The sequence below is a fragment of the Globicephala melas genome, chromosome 18, assembly GCF_963455315.2.
Source record: "Globicephala melas chromosome 18, mGloMel1.2, whole genome shotgun sequence".
Classification (NCBI taxonomy): Eukaryota; Metazoa; Chordata; class Mammalia; order Artiodactyla; family Delphinidae; genus Globicephala; species Globicephala melas.
In genome coordinates this window covers 3,265,633-3,284,965 of record NC_083331.1, presented here as the reverse complement: position 1 = coordinate 3,284,965, position 19,333 = coordinate 3,265,633, and the positions used below count along the sequence as shown (strand labels likewise).

Below are 19,333 nucleotides of genomic sequence, written 5' to 3'. Positions count from 1 at the left end.
GGAGTTTCTCCTTTTGTCTCTGAAAGACAAGTCTGGTTACATGACAAGTGTCTCACAAGTGCTTGTGGATGGAATCACCCAGTGTGAGAGTTACAATGGTTCCCATTCTTGTGTTCATTTTTTTCCCTTGAGTTTGCCTCCTCTATTACTTTGATAATGACCTTGTGCATATAATTTCATAAAAATTTCACACATGAAATTTAGAATTTCCTATAATGTTTAATCAGAGTCAAAGCACTCTCCACAGTCTAAAGGCTTAAGTAACATTCTGTTCCTCCTAGGAAATTCTGATATCTGAAATATTTGATGATAAGGGAAGAATAAGTGGGCAGGAAACATGGGGGAATACTTTATTCACATTTAACCAAAGCATTTGTAAGTGACCAGGAAACGTGAAAGCAGACAATAAAGCCTTTGAATCCTCTTTAAGTATCATAGTTTAGATTAGCTTTTTTTTGGTAACACATTTATTAAAAATGTCACGAAGTATTCTCCAATAGTTGACTTAAAGACACATAAGCAGGTACAAACTTCCAGTTACAAAATACGTAAGTCCTGGGGATACAACCTACAGCCTGATGACAACAGGTAACAATACTACACTGTACATCTGAAAGTTGCTAAGACTGTAGATCTTAAAAGTTCTCATCTGAAGAGGAAAAAAAATTGTAACTATTTGTGCTGATGGGTATTAATTAGACTTCTTGTGGTCATCATTTCACAACATACACAAACATTGAATCATTACATTGTACACCTAAAACTAATAACGTTATATGTCAATTACAGTTCAATAAAAAGACACAAAGCACTTAAAAATTTTTACTTAAAATATTATCACTTAATTTATGAAGAGCATAGCACTCTGATAAACCCATTAAAAAGACATATCACATAAAGTTCATTAACAGATCAGGGAAAACTTTAGGGAAAGATTTCTAGATTGCCACGATCAGATCAAGTATACTGTATAACTGTGAAATATAAAACAAGTAAATCATCTATCATCATTCTTCCCCACTGATATAAAGAAGATATTTTACGTTATATATTATACCACCGGGACAAGAAGCAAGTAGACATTAGTGACAGAAGGTATTAGCCTCATTACCATTTTTATTAACTAAGACCTAACGAAACTAGCAAGTCACTGGAACTTAATATCTATAAAGTATGATATAATTTATATTTAACAACTGACAGATTAAAAAAATGTGTTTTTCCCTCTTGTATAATATAATAATTTAGGCAGTAGGCACGCTTGTGAAACAAAGCAGTCGGAGCATAAGCTTAGAGCTGGGTCACCAGGGTCTGAATCTACGCTCTTAGAAACAAAGCTCTCCTGTTTTCTTGTTTGAGGTAATAACAGTACCTACCTCATAGGGCTGTTGTGAAAAATCACTGTTTAATATATCTAAATTGCTTAGAATACTGCCTCATACATAGTAAATGCTCAATAAAACCCAGTAACTATTAGTATAGTAATTTAAAAGTATATGCGCTGTACGGTTTTCTTATAGCATGTCGGTATGAAACTTCATAATTTTAAAAAGACCTATTTCTATTTGAAAAACAAACAAACAAAAATCCTACAATGAAATGACAGTTTACCTGAGCAGTTTCTATTTTCAATTTGTCAATATTGAGAGTGTTCCTCTGTAATCCACTGGCAGCCAATGACAAAAGCTGCTTCAGAGCTTTAATATCTTCCTGCACTTTAAGCATTGCTTTTGAAGACATTCTACTAATTTCTTCTTGGACTTGTTTTTGTTCCTTCACAAATTTCCTAAAAAAATAAATGAAACTCAGTTTTAAAAAAATACACCTTTGGTTTTATACAGAAAAAAAAGTAGACTGGTGAGAGTTTTAAGTCCAAGTGTTTTAAGAAGCAACTATTAAAAATTCACCTACAGTTCACAGAATGGCAGTCACAGAATTTTAATTCCTTTATTTATTTAATTCCATTGTTCTGTGTTCTCCCTGATTTCTAAAAGCACCACAATGCTCCCCAAGTTAAAACACTTAGGAGGAGGAGAGGGTCCCCCTGAAACACCTCCCAGCACTCCAGTCTGATTCATCTACTGATGACACCTCACACACTTACTGCAGGTTGTCCACGTCCTGGCAGATGACAGAAGGTAGAGTCTCATCCTTCAGTGCTTTACTGTCCCTAAGAAAGATGCCACAGGCGCATTAATACCAGAGATCATAAAAAGCTGACGGCTATCTGTATATCTTCTTTGGAGAAATGTCTCTTTAGGTCTTCCATACCTATAGCTGATTCACTGTGTTGTACAGCAGAAATTAACACAACATTGTAAAGCAATTATATTCTAATAAAGATGTTAGAAAAAAAAAGCTGACAGCTGAGTTCTACAACAGTATGTGTTAAGATACAAGAAAACAGAGCATATATTCCCCATTTACAGTCTTCCTGTATGATTTTGAAGTTCTTTATAAAGAACAATAAACTTCATGATCTACAAAATAACAATTCATCTGACATGGAGGTTTCTTTTCTAAGGAGATTGGCATCTATTATAAGTACACGTAGATGCATTTGACTAAATGTTCAAGAACAAAATAAGAAAATACTACAGACGGGATGAAATATTAATCTAAGTTCCTCCAGCTCAAAAATTCCATGACTGACTTTTCATTCAGTTCAAAAATATTACAGCATTCACTAAAGGAAGTCTGAAAAACTTATCACAATGAGTTGCTCACAATAGTTTACAACGTCAATCTGTTCTTCAACAAAATAAGACCTAGGAGTAGCTTAAAGGATTGATGACTATTTAAGGAAGACAGGAATAAATGTAACTGGGCTGTAATGGCAGGAGCCGCAGATCTGTACAACTTCGGGGACATAACCCTGGGCAAACGGCAGGCTCTCGCTGCTTCCCCCTTTACGTAACAAATACACACAAGATGTTTGGGAGGCGGGAGCTTCGTCATTTACTTACAAATGTTTTATTTAATGTAATAGAAATTATGTGAGAATACAATTGGCAAGAAAATAATGATCTTCAAATGTATATATGACGTACATGGAGGCTATTCTCCCTCTTCAACATCAGTGAATGGTGCTGGGACAGTAATTTATATATAAAATAAACAGTATATATACATTTTTAATTTGTATATATAAATAAAAAGTGCTCCAAGAGTAAAGTTCCATGAGTTGTTCAACATTTGCTAAGTTAAAAAGACACATACATATATTTGTGTTTATTTATATTATTAGGGGAAAAGCCAACTATTCCCTAGACATAAATGGTTATAAATTTTCTTAAAGATCTGACCTTCCATAATCTCTCCAGAGCCTATGCTTATTATTTTATTTTTGACAAAAACTTTAAAAGAATTTTTCTTCTAAATACCTATAAGGTTCCATTTACTTCCAACCATACACTGGCCTATAGTTTAATAAGTAAAACTCTTTAATTAAAATATTTTAAAAGTCAAACTGTAAACTTACTCTGGTCTTGTTCCCGTTTTATCACCTAGAAAATTCAAGAAGCTTCGTGTAAAAATAGGTTATTTATCAATGTATTCCAAATACAAATTTTAAGTTAACACAAACTAAGGTATAAATAAAAATTGTTAAGGATTTCTTAGAATGCCTCTTAAACAGCAGGTGATGTCACGACTTGTCACGAACTCTGAACACAGCATATTACAGACATGCTTATGTGCACATAAACAGTTATGTAGCTGATGTGCATCCATTTCTTTCAAGGGCAAGAATCTTCCTTTTTCAACTATCTTCCCTGAAAAATCCTCTTGCCTAGGAGTTTAACTCCTGAGAGCTTTATCTGACACTTTTTAAGGCCCTCTTAACAGGCTGCTCCACCTGAGAAAAAAAAATAAGTTGCTAAAACATCTAAGGCTATTTTCTGAATTATGGAGTTACTACAAAGAAAATTAAGTAAAAACAAGAGACAGGACCTTATGTTTAAAATTTTTCATTCAAAGAGAAATAAATCCAAATTTTCTAAGATTAAAAGGATTTTACCAACTTTTAGGATAGTAATTCACTCTTTAAAACAAGTATCTCCTACAATAAACCCATGTCCAATTTCTGAAATCCCTATACAGATACAGGACACTGAATATTTTACAACTTCATGCATCATGCCATTCTAAGCTCTTCCAAGCGGTCAGTGCAGTGTGTACGCACGCGCTCCAGCCGAACATGCTTTCATCAGAAACAGAATAGGTGTTGCGAAACAAACAACAAGCAGATCACACACACACAACCAACAACCACAAAAAAACTGCAAAATGAATTTGGGTTGGAAAAAAATTTTTAAAGAATATTAGGCATGCCAAGAGCACAGCAAGAAGGGCATTTTCATACTGGCTGGTGAGTAAATAAAGTGGTAAAACCTTTCTGGAAAGCAATTTCACAATATATGCCAAGAGACTCCAAAATGTCCCTCCCTATAGGCCTATGATTCAATTTCTAGGTATCTGCCCTAAGGAAATAACCAAAATATGAACAAAATTTATAATAAAAGCACACAGCATCTTCTGTGTGCCTGGCTCTCCTAAGGTTTTACAAACAGCAATCCTCAAACCAACCCCATGAAGCAGGGACTGTTATTTCCCCTACTTTACAAAGCACCGAGATAGCCTGAATAAGGCCACAGAGGCTGTGAACAGCTAAGCCAGGATCTGCAGCCAGCAAACCAGCTACAGAGCCGACACTTAACTACCATACTATGTTGCCTCTCTCTACAAGGATACCCAATACAGTGACGCTTCCCAGAGCGAAGATCTGGAAACAAACACTAACCGCAGGATGGTGGCTGACTGCACGATGACACATCCATTCATAAAACTGACATTAAGCAGCATTAAAATATTTGTAAAGAATTACGGACACTGACTAAAACTTGTGATACATTACACGAGAAAGAACAGGTTACAAAACATGTACACGGTCCCGATTTTTAAAATGCATATTAAAACACGCATTAAGATAGTTACATAAGACATATGCACATACAAATCTGTCTACAAAAATAAAATCTTAAATGCACAACACACACAAAATTTGTGAACTATAATGCAAACTTAAAAATAATACCTTTACTATTGAATATCTAACTAACAATCTTCCAGACATAGGAATTTCAGGTCCGTCAACAGGACTGTTAGAACGTGAAATTAAGAGTGACATTACTTACTCTTTTTATCCGATGAGCTGCTAAAATCTACGCCTCCAAGGCCTTCGTTGCCAGCAGCTGAAGCAGCTGCTGCCGTTCCCAGAGACACACCTAAAGCATTTGGTCCAAGTCCTACAAACAAGCCAGATGCCACTCATGAAGTTCCTCAGTCTTTATGATGATTTCCCCACTGACCAAAGCACTCAAATACATTTAAGTTGGATCCCAGATTATTTTCATTCTTGATTTAGACAAATAGTAAGATACAAGTCTAGAGCATGCTTTGGACAAAGACTGATAATCTCGCTTGGATTCAATGGTATATGTAGTTTGAATGATGTGATTTTATTTATTAAAACGGCCAGAATATATCTGTTCATGGATATTTGTGGATACTCGATTTTATTTGTTGTTTTTAAACCCTCTCTATCAAAGCAGTTTTAGTTTGCATATTTTCAGGTGAATACATCTTGTCTTCCAATCATGCTTTGGAATTCTATACTTTTAAAATAATGTAGTACCGGATGTGTTAATTAACTTGATGGGGGGGAAACAATGTATACAGTCAAATCTTTATGTTGTACACTTTAAATATCTCACAATTTTATTTGTCAATCACACCTCAACAAAGCTGGGGGAAAATAAATAAAATAAATTAAATTAAATAAATAAATAAAATAAGCAAAATTTCAAAGATCCTGCACTGGTCAATCACATAAGTCCATGCATTCTCAAGCTGACACAATTGTGTTCTTTTTAGACAAGATGCTATTTACTTTAAAAACAGGAAATAGCAGGATATACTGGATAAGAGCATGGGATAAATGAAAACTGGATTTAAATCCTGATAATGTGTTAAAAAACACAGCTGAATGAATGTTATGAATTTTTAAAAAATCAGTGGCACGTTTAGGTTAACATAACCATAAAGTAAGCATTGAATATTGTGTCAAAGAACCTAACAAAATTCAGAACAGACCTAAAAACTTAATAACAAGACACAAAAACTACCCTCTAACTCTTGTTTCTATTATTTTTGTGGTTTGCTCCCATGGGAATCTTTGGGAAAGATGTTTATTTATCCTGCAAAGAAATGTACATTATAGTCAACTAATGATTTGGTTATTAGAAGACACTTACAAAATTGACTATAATAAAATCATTTAATACTTGTTTTTAATGTCCTGACTTCAAAGCACTCTAACACCCTTTCCTAACATCTATAACAGAAAGCCATTCCCAGAACCTGGCTTATGAGGTCAAGTTGTGCCACAGTGAATTTAGAGGCTAAACGATTCAAGACTATCCAACTGCCGTTTATTAAAAAGACAAATTTCTCTATAGAATAGTTTACTGACTCCGGAAACAGGCTCTTTCTTGCCTCCTTACCTAGTCAGTCAATGCTGAGAAAATGCATTTCTAAAATATGGCAATAATGTATGAACAACTTTATTTTATAATTCAGTTTTTACACTAAAAGGAAAACATAAAGGTTCAAGAGACCACATGATCTGCTCAAAAGACCAAAACAAAGACAGTAAATTTAAACATGAATATTTACTCTTCTGGAGAGTAAATATCACAGTTACCTGATGCTGCCGTGCTTGCGCTTTGGAAAAGCGGCCCTCCCAAACCCGTCAAGGCTCCCCCTAAAGAGAGGCCTGCTGGTGCAGTGGTGGCTGCAGCTGCCGTCCCACTCAGGCTGCTCAGAGTGAATCCTGTGGACGCTATAAACAGTGAGCCCGTAAGCCCCCAAGAGCGCGAGCATCACAGAAAACACAAGACACCTTCTTAAAAACTGACGTCACGATAAACCTGGCTCTTGAGAAAAACCACTCACTAAAGCTAACATTATACATACTTAAGAACAGAAAGAAATAGTACCTTTAAAGCAAAAACCAGTGACAGGAATAAGGCCTTTGGTTAATACCAGCATGGTATCAGGTAAGTGACTCCAGACAGTAATAGAGTTTTCAACCCAGGCCACCAGCTCCACACTCAAAACCAGATGAATCCTAAGGCAAGCAAGGTTTATGCAAACTCTCTACCCTTCCCTGTCACCAAAGTGCGCCTTGAAAACAACGCAGACATCAAGAGTTTCACCTGTGCCCTCTCACCCGCTCCCCTGCCTTGCTCTGTAAAGAGACCAACTTCCAAGAGGGCCTCTGCTGCTTTAATGCTCAAGGCTGATCTTCACAAACCAGTAATTCAGTAGGTCAACGCTGCTGAATGACTGAAATAAAAATTCTCCCAAACCGAAGTTATCTTTACCAAAGGTGGATACCTACATTCACTGATCGAGTGAAATAAGAACTCAACCAGAAAATGCCACCCTTCCCCGACACGCCTCACCTGCAGGAGTCGACGTCAGAGCGGACGAGAGCGTGAGACCGCCAGCCGAGGCAGACGTGATGGGCAGCGCAAACGGTGTGGCGGACGCCGCGGGTTTACTGAAGCCTAAGCTGAAGCCTGCCGTGGACGCAGAGGTGGTGGCCGGTGGGCCTGTAAAAAAATATCCCAGCTTGCCATAGCTGCGTGTGTATTACACAGGTATCAATCAGGAGCCTAGAAGTCTACTTTTCGTAGATGGAACAAAGGTATATGTACTTATATACGTATGAGAGAGAAAAACCATTCACCAAATCAGGGTGCACACTAAAGATGAAAATCCAATCTATGCGGTAATACTGAAACTCAATCTCAGCCCTACCTCTAAATACACCTAAAACGGCACTTCCCCCTCCTTTCCTTTACACTCAACAGAACACAGTCCTTCTTCTCCAAGACTATTTAAAACATCTTCTCTGCTGCTTGAAATCCTCCTCCTCTGCTTCCGTGTCTGTCAGTGCCCTCCAGTCCCTTCTGTCCATCTCCCTCCTCGGTTCACCTCTTTTTATTTTTTTAATTTATTTACTTATTTTTGGCTGCACTGGGTCTTCGTTGCTGCGCGTGGGCTTTCTCTAGTTGCAGCGAGCGGGGGCTACTCATCGTTCTGGTGCGTGGTCTTCTCATTGTGGTGGCTTCTCTTGCTGTGGAGCATGGGCTCTAGGCGCACTGGCTTCAGTAATTGTGGCACGTGGGCTCATTAGTTGTGGTGCATGGGCTTAGTTGCTCCGTGGCATGTGGGATCTTCCCGGACCAGGGCTCAAACCCGTGTCCCCTGCACTGGCAGGTGGATTCTTAACCACTGCGCCACCGGAGAAGCCCTCGCCTCTTTTTTTAAATTGAAGTATAGCTGATTTACAGCGATTCAGCTGTACAGCAAAGTGATTCAGTTTTATACATATACACACACACACACACACACACACACACATATATATTCTTTTTCAGGTTCTTTTCCATTATAGGTTATTACAAGATGTTGAATATAGTTACCTGTGCTATACAGCAGGTCCTCGCTGTCTATCTGCTTTACACGTACTAGTTGTGTATCTCTGTCCACTTCTTAAATGCTCCTCCCGATGGCTCCATTCTTGCTCCCTCACTTCCTGAAACATCTCACCCACTTTCAGAATCTCACTATAGGTTCATGGGTCTAAATCTACGTCTACCTGAGTCTCCAAAGGCTATAGCTCTACCTGGATGTCCCTCTGGACCCCTACACATCTCCCTATAAAAAAATTTCCTAAATCCCCCAGGGTCAATGTGGTTGCTCAAGCCAGAAATCATAATCATCCTTGACATTCCCTCGCTCCCCTGTATTCTATCAGTACAAGTCCTGTCAATTCTACTTCAGAGATATCCCTGGATTACAAACATCCTCAAAAACCTTAGCTCAGGCCATCTCTCTCTCAAGAACTATTACAATAACCTCCACGATCAGTCTCCTCCAACCTCTAATCTACTCTTGGAATTATCTCAGTTACTTTAAAAAAGAACAAAATAACATGCTGGCGATTCCCCCGACTTAAGGTTCCCACTAAGTCTATACATTAGTCTTTAAAATAGATTCTAAAGGCTTGGTACCCAAAACCCTTTCCTATGTGGTCCTAACCCGCTCCGCCAATCTCCTCTTCCTACCATGCCTACCCTCAGAATCCTAAACTCCACGAGCAAAGTACCTTTCCTGTTTCCCTGGACCCTCTGACGACTGGCCTCTGCGCTCTCCCCTCCTGCCTGGAACAGTGCTCCCTGCCCCGCCAATCAACAACTCCTCTCCTCCTCCTCAGCCTTCCTAGTGCCTTTCATGCGTCTCTTAGAGCGCATGTCAGATGACACAAGAACCCATCGCTCGGCCTGCCTGCTCCCTTTGCCTCACAACAGGCTGAAGGTCTTGCTCAGGCACCCAGCGGCCCCTGACCTCATCAGGGTCCTGCACCACCTTCCGCTGATACTCAATGATCAAGGCATTGTGTAGACTCCCGGCCACAGCCAGGAACTAGTAGTTACGCTAAGTTACTAAACGGAGAATTTATGAATGACCTGCATTTTGGCTTCTCCTGAAGGCACTCAGAGAAAAGAAGTCAGAAACTATGCTTCTGGATCGTCCTTGCCACAAGTGGAAGTCCCTGCCAGAGTAACGTGCTGTGAAACACGCACAGGCTCTAAAATCTCAGGACAGGATCCAACTGCTCGCCCTTGTAACCAGTCCTGTCCGAAACTTTGGTGGTAGACAGACGTGCTTTCTGTTGATAACATGTAAGTGGCATCTAAGTGAGGAAAGTTCACCAATCTTTAATTTATTTCAATTTTAAGTTTACATTTAATTAAATTAAGTCACTTTAATTGCGGTTCCTCACTGTCCTCTCGTCCTTTCACATCATTTCCTGGCATCCAGGTCAAGGTGCCGTCACCCTGGTTACCCACATTCCCTGCAGCATATCACGATAGAGAACCACGATATTTTTGAGCTGGAAGGGAATTCAAAACCTTTTGATTACAATACCCTCATCTGACAGATAACTAAAAGCCGCCAGATATGACCATCTAAGGCCTCACAATTATTTAGAGGTACAACCAGCGCTTAATTCCAAGACTTCTGGCCTAAAGTTTGGTTCTTTTTTCACTAAAAGGGCTTAAATGACTGAAAAATATAAATGTGAAATGAATTTTGACAGAAAAAGCCAATTCTGTATTAAATTTTTTTTCTGAACTAAAAAAGGATTACATAATCATCGATTTTTTAAAAATAGTCAAATACTGAAAAGTTCTTTGAAAAGTCAGTATCTATGATCTATATTCAGTTCCTTATATGTTTCTTCTATAGCCCAGCTCTGTGAGAGATTAGGAAAGAGTAGAAAAACCAGAGATCTGGGACCTTCCCTCAAAAATTCCTACTCGGAGTTAATCCTGTAGTTACAGCTGTTGCTATTCCTGGGGACAAAAAGAGAAATAAACTTTAATCACCAGTGGCAGATGGCATTCTTTTGGCCTGTAACAGGGCAAGACTTGGAATCACCCTCAGGGAGTGATGACACTGCTGGTAAGACTAACGCGTATCACAGTATCTTCCACCACAACCACTGCCTAATACAGCGTTCCTTCTATAGCACTGGTTCTCGTATCATAGGCTGTGTATAATTTGATCAATTAGGGATTAAGAGTTGTAAAGTGCAAACAACTATTGCCTATAACAAAATCCGGCAAGGAGGAAAAAAAGCTAGTCCAAACAAAACACCGGCACTGTCTCAAGAGGCACACTGGCTGGTCTCACGTTTACGCCTGCAGTTCTTCCACGGTCTCTGTGTAGCTGTGAAAGTGCTGCAGTCAAGGCTGGCAGCTTAATGCAAAAGGTGGTTACACAGACCAAGAGACTCTGAGGGCAGAGAATAGAGGTAAATAAGGAAGTAAACTTTTAAAATGGTGGATCCAGTGAAGCGTATTTCTGGCTTATAATAACAAAATATCTGTATTTTTTAAATTAAATATCAGAAATAAAGTACATGCACAGACTCTAGACAATGCTATACTTTTTTTTTTTTTTTTTTAGTTTTGGCTGTGTTAGGTCTTCGTTTCTGTGCGAGGGCTTTCTCTAGCTGCGGCAAGCGGGGGCCACTCTTCATCACAGTGCACGGGCCTTTCACTGTCGCAGCCTCTCTTGTTGCGGGGCACAGGCTCCAGACACGTAGGCTCAGTAGTTGTGGCTCACGGGCCTAGTTGCTCCGCGGCACGTGGGATCTTCCCAGACCAGGGTTCGAACCCGTGTCCCCTGCATTGGCAGGCAGATTCTCAACCACTGCGCCACCAGGGAAGCCCAAATATCTGTATTTTTTTTAAAAACTTTTTATTATTGAAATGCCCACCAGAAACCTTTACCTCCTGCCCTTTTCCCAGTGCAACAATTGTTTTAATAATAAAAAAATCTGAAACATCTCTTAGGTATGTAAATTATAATGTTATAGCAAAATAGGAGGGCTTCCCTGGTGGCGCAGTGGTTGAGAGTCTGCCTGCCGATGCAGGGGACACGGGTTCGTGCCCCGGTCCAGGAAGATCCCACATGCCGCGGAGCGACTGGGCCCGTGAGCCATGGCCACTGAGCCTGCGCGTCCGGAGCCTGTGCTCCGCAACGGGAGAAGCCACAGCAGTGAGAGGCCCGCGTACGGGAAAAAAAAAAAAAAAAAAAAAAAAAAAAGGAAGCTGACTGTCCCATATACTAAATTAATTAATGTCCAAATTGTAAACTTGACTCAGTCTTCACCAAGATAAAACACTGCATTACATAATCTAACATAAACTTGAATTACTTTAATTCATTACTTTTAAATAGATTTATTTCCTTTAATTCTTAAATGTATGTGTGTGCTGTTCTTCCTTACACTGAAGTCAGTCACAGCTAACGGCTGGCCCTATCTCTGACCCTTGATCCCACATCCCTGTCTGCCTTTTCATCTCAGTATTTACCATTTTTTAGGTCTACCACCAGTGATGATCCTTGTAAAGGGAGGAGACACAGGACAGAACCTGCAAAGAATGAATACCCCAAACCCACTCCCTGAGAATCTGACAACCCTCCTTACCTGTGTTCGTTCCTCCTAGAGTGAACCCAGTGGCAGGCTTAGATCCAAAGAGCCCGGCTCCGAAGCCAGCAGAAGGAGCAGGTGCTGTCACTGGAGCTGCCGTGCTCCCGAGGCTCCCAAGACTGAGCCCCACAGAAGGGCTGCTTGTTCATAGAAAACACAAAATAAAGTCTACTAGAGCCAATACTTATTTAAGGGAAACGCAAGTTAGCTCTTCGAGGTTATTTCTCCATTTAAGCACCTCACACATCTCCACAGGATACAAAAGTAATCACAACTCACCTTCAACCAACCACGTTCAAATATTTTTCTGTTCTCTATAAAAATAAATCCACATACAAAATTATTCTTAAAAAATGCAACAGCAGTCTTCAAGAAAAGCAGAATCTATAGCATTTAGGATTTCAGATGCCAAGGAGTCATAAACAAGATCACATATATCCTGCTTTCACCAGTTTTTGTTTGAAAGCTAGCGTATTTTAAAACAGCCATAGGAAATTCTACAAATACGGATCATTTTCCTTCTGAACTATGTATGTACAATTCACACTGCTAAGCTCATTTGTTCTTCCCCGACTGCTAACATAAAGACATGCCCAGAAATAGGAACGTTACTCGAAGCTGTCCCCACCACCTCTCTGTTGCTGTATCGCCAGCCCTGGGGGTGGGGATGAGGGACAAGAATAGACATACCCTGGCACGAGGAAGCTGCAAAGCAAAGCTCCCCTCTAAAAAGACTGTGTAAGATCAGCAGAAACCCTCTTCAGAGGTTCTGAAAGCTTAGAAAAGAGCAGCTGATAATAACAAGTGATGTGAACAAAGTTTACAGCTTTTCAACTGTTCTTAGCAAGCTGCAGAGGCTCAAATTTGCTACCTATAAATGGTAGAACAAATGAAAACAAGCCAAAAAACCTTGACAATTTGACACTTCAAAAATTATGTCGGAGGGTTAAGAGAGATTACAACATGTACAACATAATGGGAAATCCCGTTCATGCTACATATGTATCTTTATTACTTCTCTCCCTGGCCTTCCACATAGACGTAAACACCATGGCGGAACTGCATGTCAGTTTTTTAAAAAAGCTTCAAAGCCTGCGGCATTTCAATGGAAGGGGCAGGCAGTACTGCTCTGGCCAGGCTCCGGTACCAGCTCTCCAATGTGCTGGTACTTGTATGACAGAATGTTTCTGGGCCTCTATCTCCTCATCAGCAAAATGGGAATAACAGTACCCACTTAAGATTTTTTGTAAAGATTTAGAGATTACGAAGGGCAAATTAACTTCACTCAATAAATGCTGTTGCTACCATTATCATAAGAAGCACTTATAAATTCAACTAAACATATCATGTACAAGGTTCTAGGCCAGTTCATCACTGTGAGGGCAACGGAGAGGGAGGAGTTTTCAAGGAAGGAGAACCTGAAATCAGTCATCAACACTGAGCAGGAAAAAGGAGAGGGTGCACCCAAATTGTGTCTTTCCCTATTAGCACGTGTGTACGTGCCCCTCTGTGTATACAAGCACAGGGGGCTGGCAGAGCAGGGCTGCAAGGTGTCACCCAGAATTAAAGTACAACTGAACCAAAACGTATTTTTAAGAAACATTTTGTTGGCAAATTATGAAGAATCAAATTAAGGAAATGTTTATTATGCTACCCTTCCTCCCAAACAAGTCAGTAATCCCATGTTTTTACTGCTATTCCATAAATACACAAAAGATATACAGTGAAAGTATGTATTTTTAAGACAATTAAAGTATTTAAAATTTCTTGACAATCTAAGGTAAGTAACGATACAATGAAGTGTTTCACAAGTTCATAAAGTTGAAAACATTACCAAAGAAAATATATCAAAGTAAAATCTTACTTTACCAGAGAAGCAAAGGAGAAATTTCTGTGGCAGAAATATTCACTTAAAGAAAAACAAAAAGCTACCTCAGACCTAACCAATTATTGCCTCAACGAATATTATCTGCCAGCTCCTCAACAAGGACATGATGCAGAAAAGCCAGCAGACCCTGCCAGATGAAGAATGGAATCTTGCCCTACCGTGGACCTGGGAGCTAACCTAACCTAGGTGCATTTACCAAAAGAACGTTAGGCCTCCAAACCAGTACTCCAATGGGCAGGTGTTAGACCGTCTCTCCTTTTATTAATTTCCCAAGCCTTTCTACAGCATGTATACATTTTTCTAGTTTATTGCTAGTAATTCATTTACTCAGTCATTCAACAAGTATTTATAAAAGCCCTGCCAGGCACTGTCACAGGGACTCGGAGTGGCAGATGAGACTCAGGCCCTGCCCTCAGGAAGTTTCCAACCAGAGAAAGAGATTTATCAATCATTCATGCATTCAACAAATACATATTGAGCTCCACTGTGTCTTCTGGAAAACTAGCATGAAAAGATCTCCACCATCATGGAGCGTAAAGAAGTCAACAAAAAATGTAAGAACTGAAACAACTGTGATAAGTGCTATGGTACAGGGTAAGGGATGGAAACCTCTCTACACTGACAGGTCAGAAAAGGCTTCCCTCCGATGTAAGCACCTGAGTCCCACAAGCAGGCATCAGCTCAGCACAAGAGGTGGTAGGGCAATTCCAGGCAGAGGGAACTGCCCTAAAGTGGGAAGGGGTTTGGCCTTCACCTGAGGAACTGAGAAAAAGCCCAAGTTGTGTTTTTCAAACTAAGATCAGGACCCATGAGATGAGCAAAAAATCAATTTAATAGCTCACAACCAGCATTTTAAAATAAGGAAACGGAACAGAATAGAAAATATCAGGCCAAAAAAAAAAGAAAATATCAAAGAGTATGGGTAGTATCTTTCGCTGAAACTGTGTCAGTTACTTATCTGTATGCCTGTAGATGTTATTATTATTTTCTTTTACAGTTGGGTCTGAATCACTGAATTGGAGCAAACAAAAATGAGAAGATGGGCTCAGGATGTCTGAAGAGGTTCCAGACTGGGCCTTGCAGACCATGGTAAGGTTTATTTTTACTTCATTCCAAGGATAGTGGAAAATCATTGAAGGGAGGCAATGGGAATTTTTTTTTTTTTTAATCTGGCTACAACGTTGTTAAAAAAAAAAAAAGTTGTTGATGTAAAAGCAGTTGAGACAGCAACTGGGATTCCAGAGAACTAATCAAAGTAGGAGGTGATGGGAGCAGTTTTCATCTAACAGGAGAAGGTTACTGGTTGAGAAGCTGGCAGGAATCATTAAGTATTACGATCTTTCATGTAAGCTTCAGGAGAGCAGGACTTATCTTACCACCTAAAGGGGAGCCTACTACCTAGGAATGCGTTCAACAAACATTTGTTCCACGAATGACCACAGCCCGCAACAGGGTGGTGGCCCTGGAAATGAAGCAAATGGCAAGTAAAGCATTAAAATGATCAGGCCTTACTGATTAAGTGCACAGACTGACAGCATAGGAGCTATTAAGGAGAACTCCAGATTTCTGACTTCACCGTGTAGTCTTTGCCCACCCTACCCCCTCCCATACAGACAAAATTGAAGGATATTTGCTTTGTTGATCTACCAGCTCCGGGAGCTATCCTGTAACTCATTCTAGGCACACTATTTGATTTAACGATCTCCATTTTTATCTTCAGAAGTTTGAGCTCTAAAGAGCAAACCTCGCATCATTAAAATGATCTTTATTTTAATTGCCTCTTTCTGGACGTCTGCTGGCCAAATTGTTATCACTTGAAGAGGTGAGGTAGCAGGCTGCACAAAGACGATGACTATGGCGCCTACATTTCACAATTTAAGTAAAAGACAATGAGAGTCAGCACAATATCCTCACCTGTGATATACTAATTTGCACATACTGTTCAAAACTACCACCAAAAAGTGCTGTAACAAGTATTTGAAACAAAAAACCCAAGAGGACAGATAGGGCCCCATAAGGCACAAAAGGTTTGAAAGCGCGTTTAAAATAACCACGAAATCATTAATGTCCCAAAACGTATATCCTGCAATGGCGTCTCAATTATCGGGGAGAAATTTGTCTTTGTCCCCCTTACAATTTCCTATTAAGTCTCTTTTTCTAAAAAGAGCTTAGATCCGACAACCTTAGCTCCATTCATCCCTGCGACATTCACCGGGCGCCGGGATAGGCCCAGAGAAGCGGCGAAACCGCGGCCGGGCCTCCGCGTGGAAGCCGGCGCCCCCCGCCCCAGCCGCCCGCGACCCCCAGGCCACCCGCCCCAGCCCCGCCGGGAAGAAGGCCGCTCGCGGTTACCTAGACGCCGCGGTCCCGAAGGAGAAACCGCCTCCCGTGCCGCTCCCGCTGGCGGCCACGGTGGAGGAGCCCAGCGTGCTGCTCCCGAAGGAGAACCCCGTGGACATGGCTGCGGGCTCGGCGCGGTTGGCAAACTAGTGGCTCGGCTCGCCGCTCCCGCCTCAAGGCCCCAGCGGGCCGGGCAGCATCGCTCCCACCCAGCCGCGACCCTGCGCGAACGCGGAGCCCAGCGGACGCGAAGACCGCCCAACTGTGTGGAGATGGCGCAGCTCAAGTATACTGCGGCTGTCCGCACGCACCTCCGGAAGCGCGACCGTCACGCAGGGGCCGCTGGGAGTGAGCGGGGCCGGCGGCCACGCAGGGGCCGCTGGGAGGGGGAGGAAGGGGAGGGGAGGAAGGGGAGGGGAGGGGGGGAGGGGAGGAGGGGGAGGGGGGAGGGGAGGGGAGGGGAGGGGAGGGGAGGGGAGGAGGGGGAGGGGGGAGGGGAGGAGGGGGAGGGGGGAGGGGAGGGGAGGGGAGGGGGGAGGGGAGGGGAGGGGGGAGGGGAGGGGAGGGGAGGGGAGGGGAGGGGAGGGGAGGGGAGGGGAGGGGAGGGGGCGGTGTCTGGATATCCTGATGGGACCGTGTCTCTCTCGGTTCTTCCTGTTTTGGCATCTGTGCTGACGTAACCTTTGCATTATGGCTGCTTAATCTCAGTTATTGCTTATATCCTTGCCTCCTGCCAGGGAGGATGCACAGACTAGACGGGATAAGAAAAGTACAGAAGCAAGACCGATGTAAGGGTTCTGTGAGCAACCCTTAAACATAAGGAAAATGGGGCTTTAAAGAGGAGAGTCCCTCTGACGGGAGGATGAGGAAAGGCTTGCAGGCGGTGGTGAGTTCGAGGTGCTGCCTTCATAATGCAGATGCTTATTTTCCCATCAGGGGTTGTTACATTACTCTCGCAGAGGGTTTTCCTACCTGCGATTTCTTCCAATAAGATACGTCTTATAAGCAACCACCGTATTTGCTTTCCTAAAACAATTCCCACCAGGACACTGCCTTGATCAGAAACCGTGGGACTTCCCGTGTGGCGCTCAGAGTCTTACACATCACAGATCCTTCTAACCTGACGTCTCACAGCTCACCTTAATGCAGCACTTTCTCCTGCATTGATCTTGGGCATTGGCAACTGCTACGGACTGAACTGTGTCCCTCCAAAATCCACATGTTGAAACCCTAACCCCGCAATGTGATGGTATTTGGAGATGGAGCCTTTGGGAGGTAGTAAGGTTTAGATGAGGTCATGAGGGTGAGACCCTCATGATAGGATTAGTTCCCTAACAGTAAGAGACACCGGAGAACTCACTTTCTCTGCCTCTGAAGACACATCCAAAAGGCAGCCTTCTGTAAACCAGGAAGAGAGCCCATGAATACCTTGATCTTGAACTTAGCTTCCTGAACTGTGAGAAATGAATTTCTGTTGTTTAAGCACCCAGTCTGTGGTATTTTATTATTGCAGCTTGAGCAGACTAATACACCATCTCTGTGTATAATTTAAAAATTAAATGCATTTCAAATATTATGGCGGTCACTGTGGGAATGATAAAAAAGAAAAGGGACATATTTGAACTATTGTATAAAGAAAAAGTTCATAGTGATTAAACAGGAAGAGAAAAAATATTGTGGGGTTTTTGAGCTTCAGTGGTCTAGAGAATGCTATTATCAGTGATGAGTATAGGATGGTCACTAAGAGAACTGGGGATATAAAATCAAAGGGTACTTTTGACTTGGAAACAAAAAAAGATAGATCCAGATGATTTTTGTAAAAAGGTAGAAAGTGGCAACCTATGTGTTAATTCCATTGCATATCCTTTCCAAAACTTTTGAAGAATACCAACATAAAATTAGTAAGAGCAAAATTCCTGGCACTTAACTGCATATATGTTAATTACCAACACATGTAAGATTAGCTGGATGGAAAGAGCATGTAAATATGTAGTAGGGATGAATATAAGACGTTCATAATAGGTGAAACTGGGTGTGGGGTATATAGGACCTCTCTTTGTAATAACTCTGTAAATCTAAAACAGTTCTAAAAATAAGTTTATAAAAGAAAATAGTGGGAAAATCGCTCAGAGATGAGACTTTGGAGGGGTGCCACTCAAATTGACAAACTATTTTTTAAACTTTATTTTTAAAAAATTTTAGTACAGCATTTCTGTCTTGTATCTGTCAGAGTAGTTTAAGTTATTGCTGCAGAAACCCCAAAATCCCACACAGAGGCGCACTGCAGAAATGGAAACTGGAATATTTGATAAACAGTATTACAATCTACCACATGCCTCTAGAGGCCCCAAATGTAAGACTGGACCTCAAAGAGGCTTTGTAATCTTATATGCCTTCTTCTGTTTGTCCTATTAGCAAAAAGAAAAGAAATTCTCACCCATATGCTCTACAGGAATAAAATTCCAAAGAAAGCAGTTTCTGTAAGCCCAATTGTTTGTTTATTCAATTGAAAACTTCACAGTAAGGTGGCAATAACGTAAACTTCATGCCTGTGGAAGATAAAACCCCTTCCAGCCAGGCAAAACCATGGAGCACTGGAATTTGGCTTTACCTTCCTTTCCTGACAAGAGTAACATCCTATTCCAAAGCATGTTTCCAAATATTCTTACTGGGCATTATGGGACTTGAACCCTTGTATCAGTTCTATGTGAATTGCTTCTTTCTGAGGATGAAGCAAGTGATTTGAATTCTAAATTCGATAGCAAGCCATTTTGCTTCCCCTTATTTATTTATTTTTTTTGCAGTACGCGGGCCTCTCACTGTTGTGGCCTCTCCCGCTGCGGAGCACAGGCTCCGGACGCGCAGGCTCAGCGGCCATGGCTCACGGGCCCAGCCGCTCCACAGCATGTGGGATCTTCCCAGACCGGGGCACGAACTCGCGTCCCCTGCATCGGCAGGCAGACTCTCAA

General features: G+C 41.3%; 1 protein-coding gene across 3 annotated transcripts in view; it reads right to left on the bottom strand.

The window, feature by feature from the left end:
• NUP58 (nucleoporin 58) overlaps nt 1-16,692 on the bottom strand; it is a 34,697-nt gene extending 18,005 nt beyond the window's left edge. Inside the window, exons 1-8 of one of the 3 annotated variants that reach the window (XM_030882673.2) lie at nt 16,377-16,692; nt 12,134-12,276; nt 7,527-7,676; nt 6,764-6,901; nt 5,196-5,306; nt 3,482-3,506; nt 2,105-2,170; nt 1,612-1,786 (exon numbers count right to left, since the gene is read on the bottom strand). In XM_030882673.2, the coding sequence (XP_030738533.1) occupies nt 1,612-1,786; nt 2,105-2,170; nt 3,482-3,506; nt 5,196-5,306; nt 6,764-6,901; nt 7,527-7,676; nt 12,134-12,276; nt 16,377-16,483 (915 nt within the window). In that variant the 5' untranslated portion in view covers nt 16,484-16,692. The remainder of the gene's footprint in view (nt 1-1,611; nt 1,787-2,104; nt 2,171-3,481; nt 3,507-5,195; nt 5,307-6,763; nt 6,902-7,526; nt 7,677-12,133; nt 12,277-16,376) is intronic. The other 2 variants (XM_030882675.2, XM_030882674.2) reach the window with 2 other exon arrangements.
• Nucleotides 16,693-19,333: the final 2,641 nt, after the last annotated feature.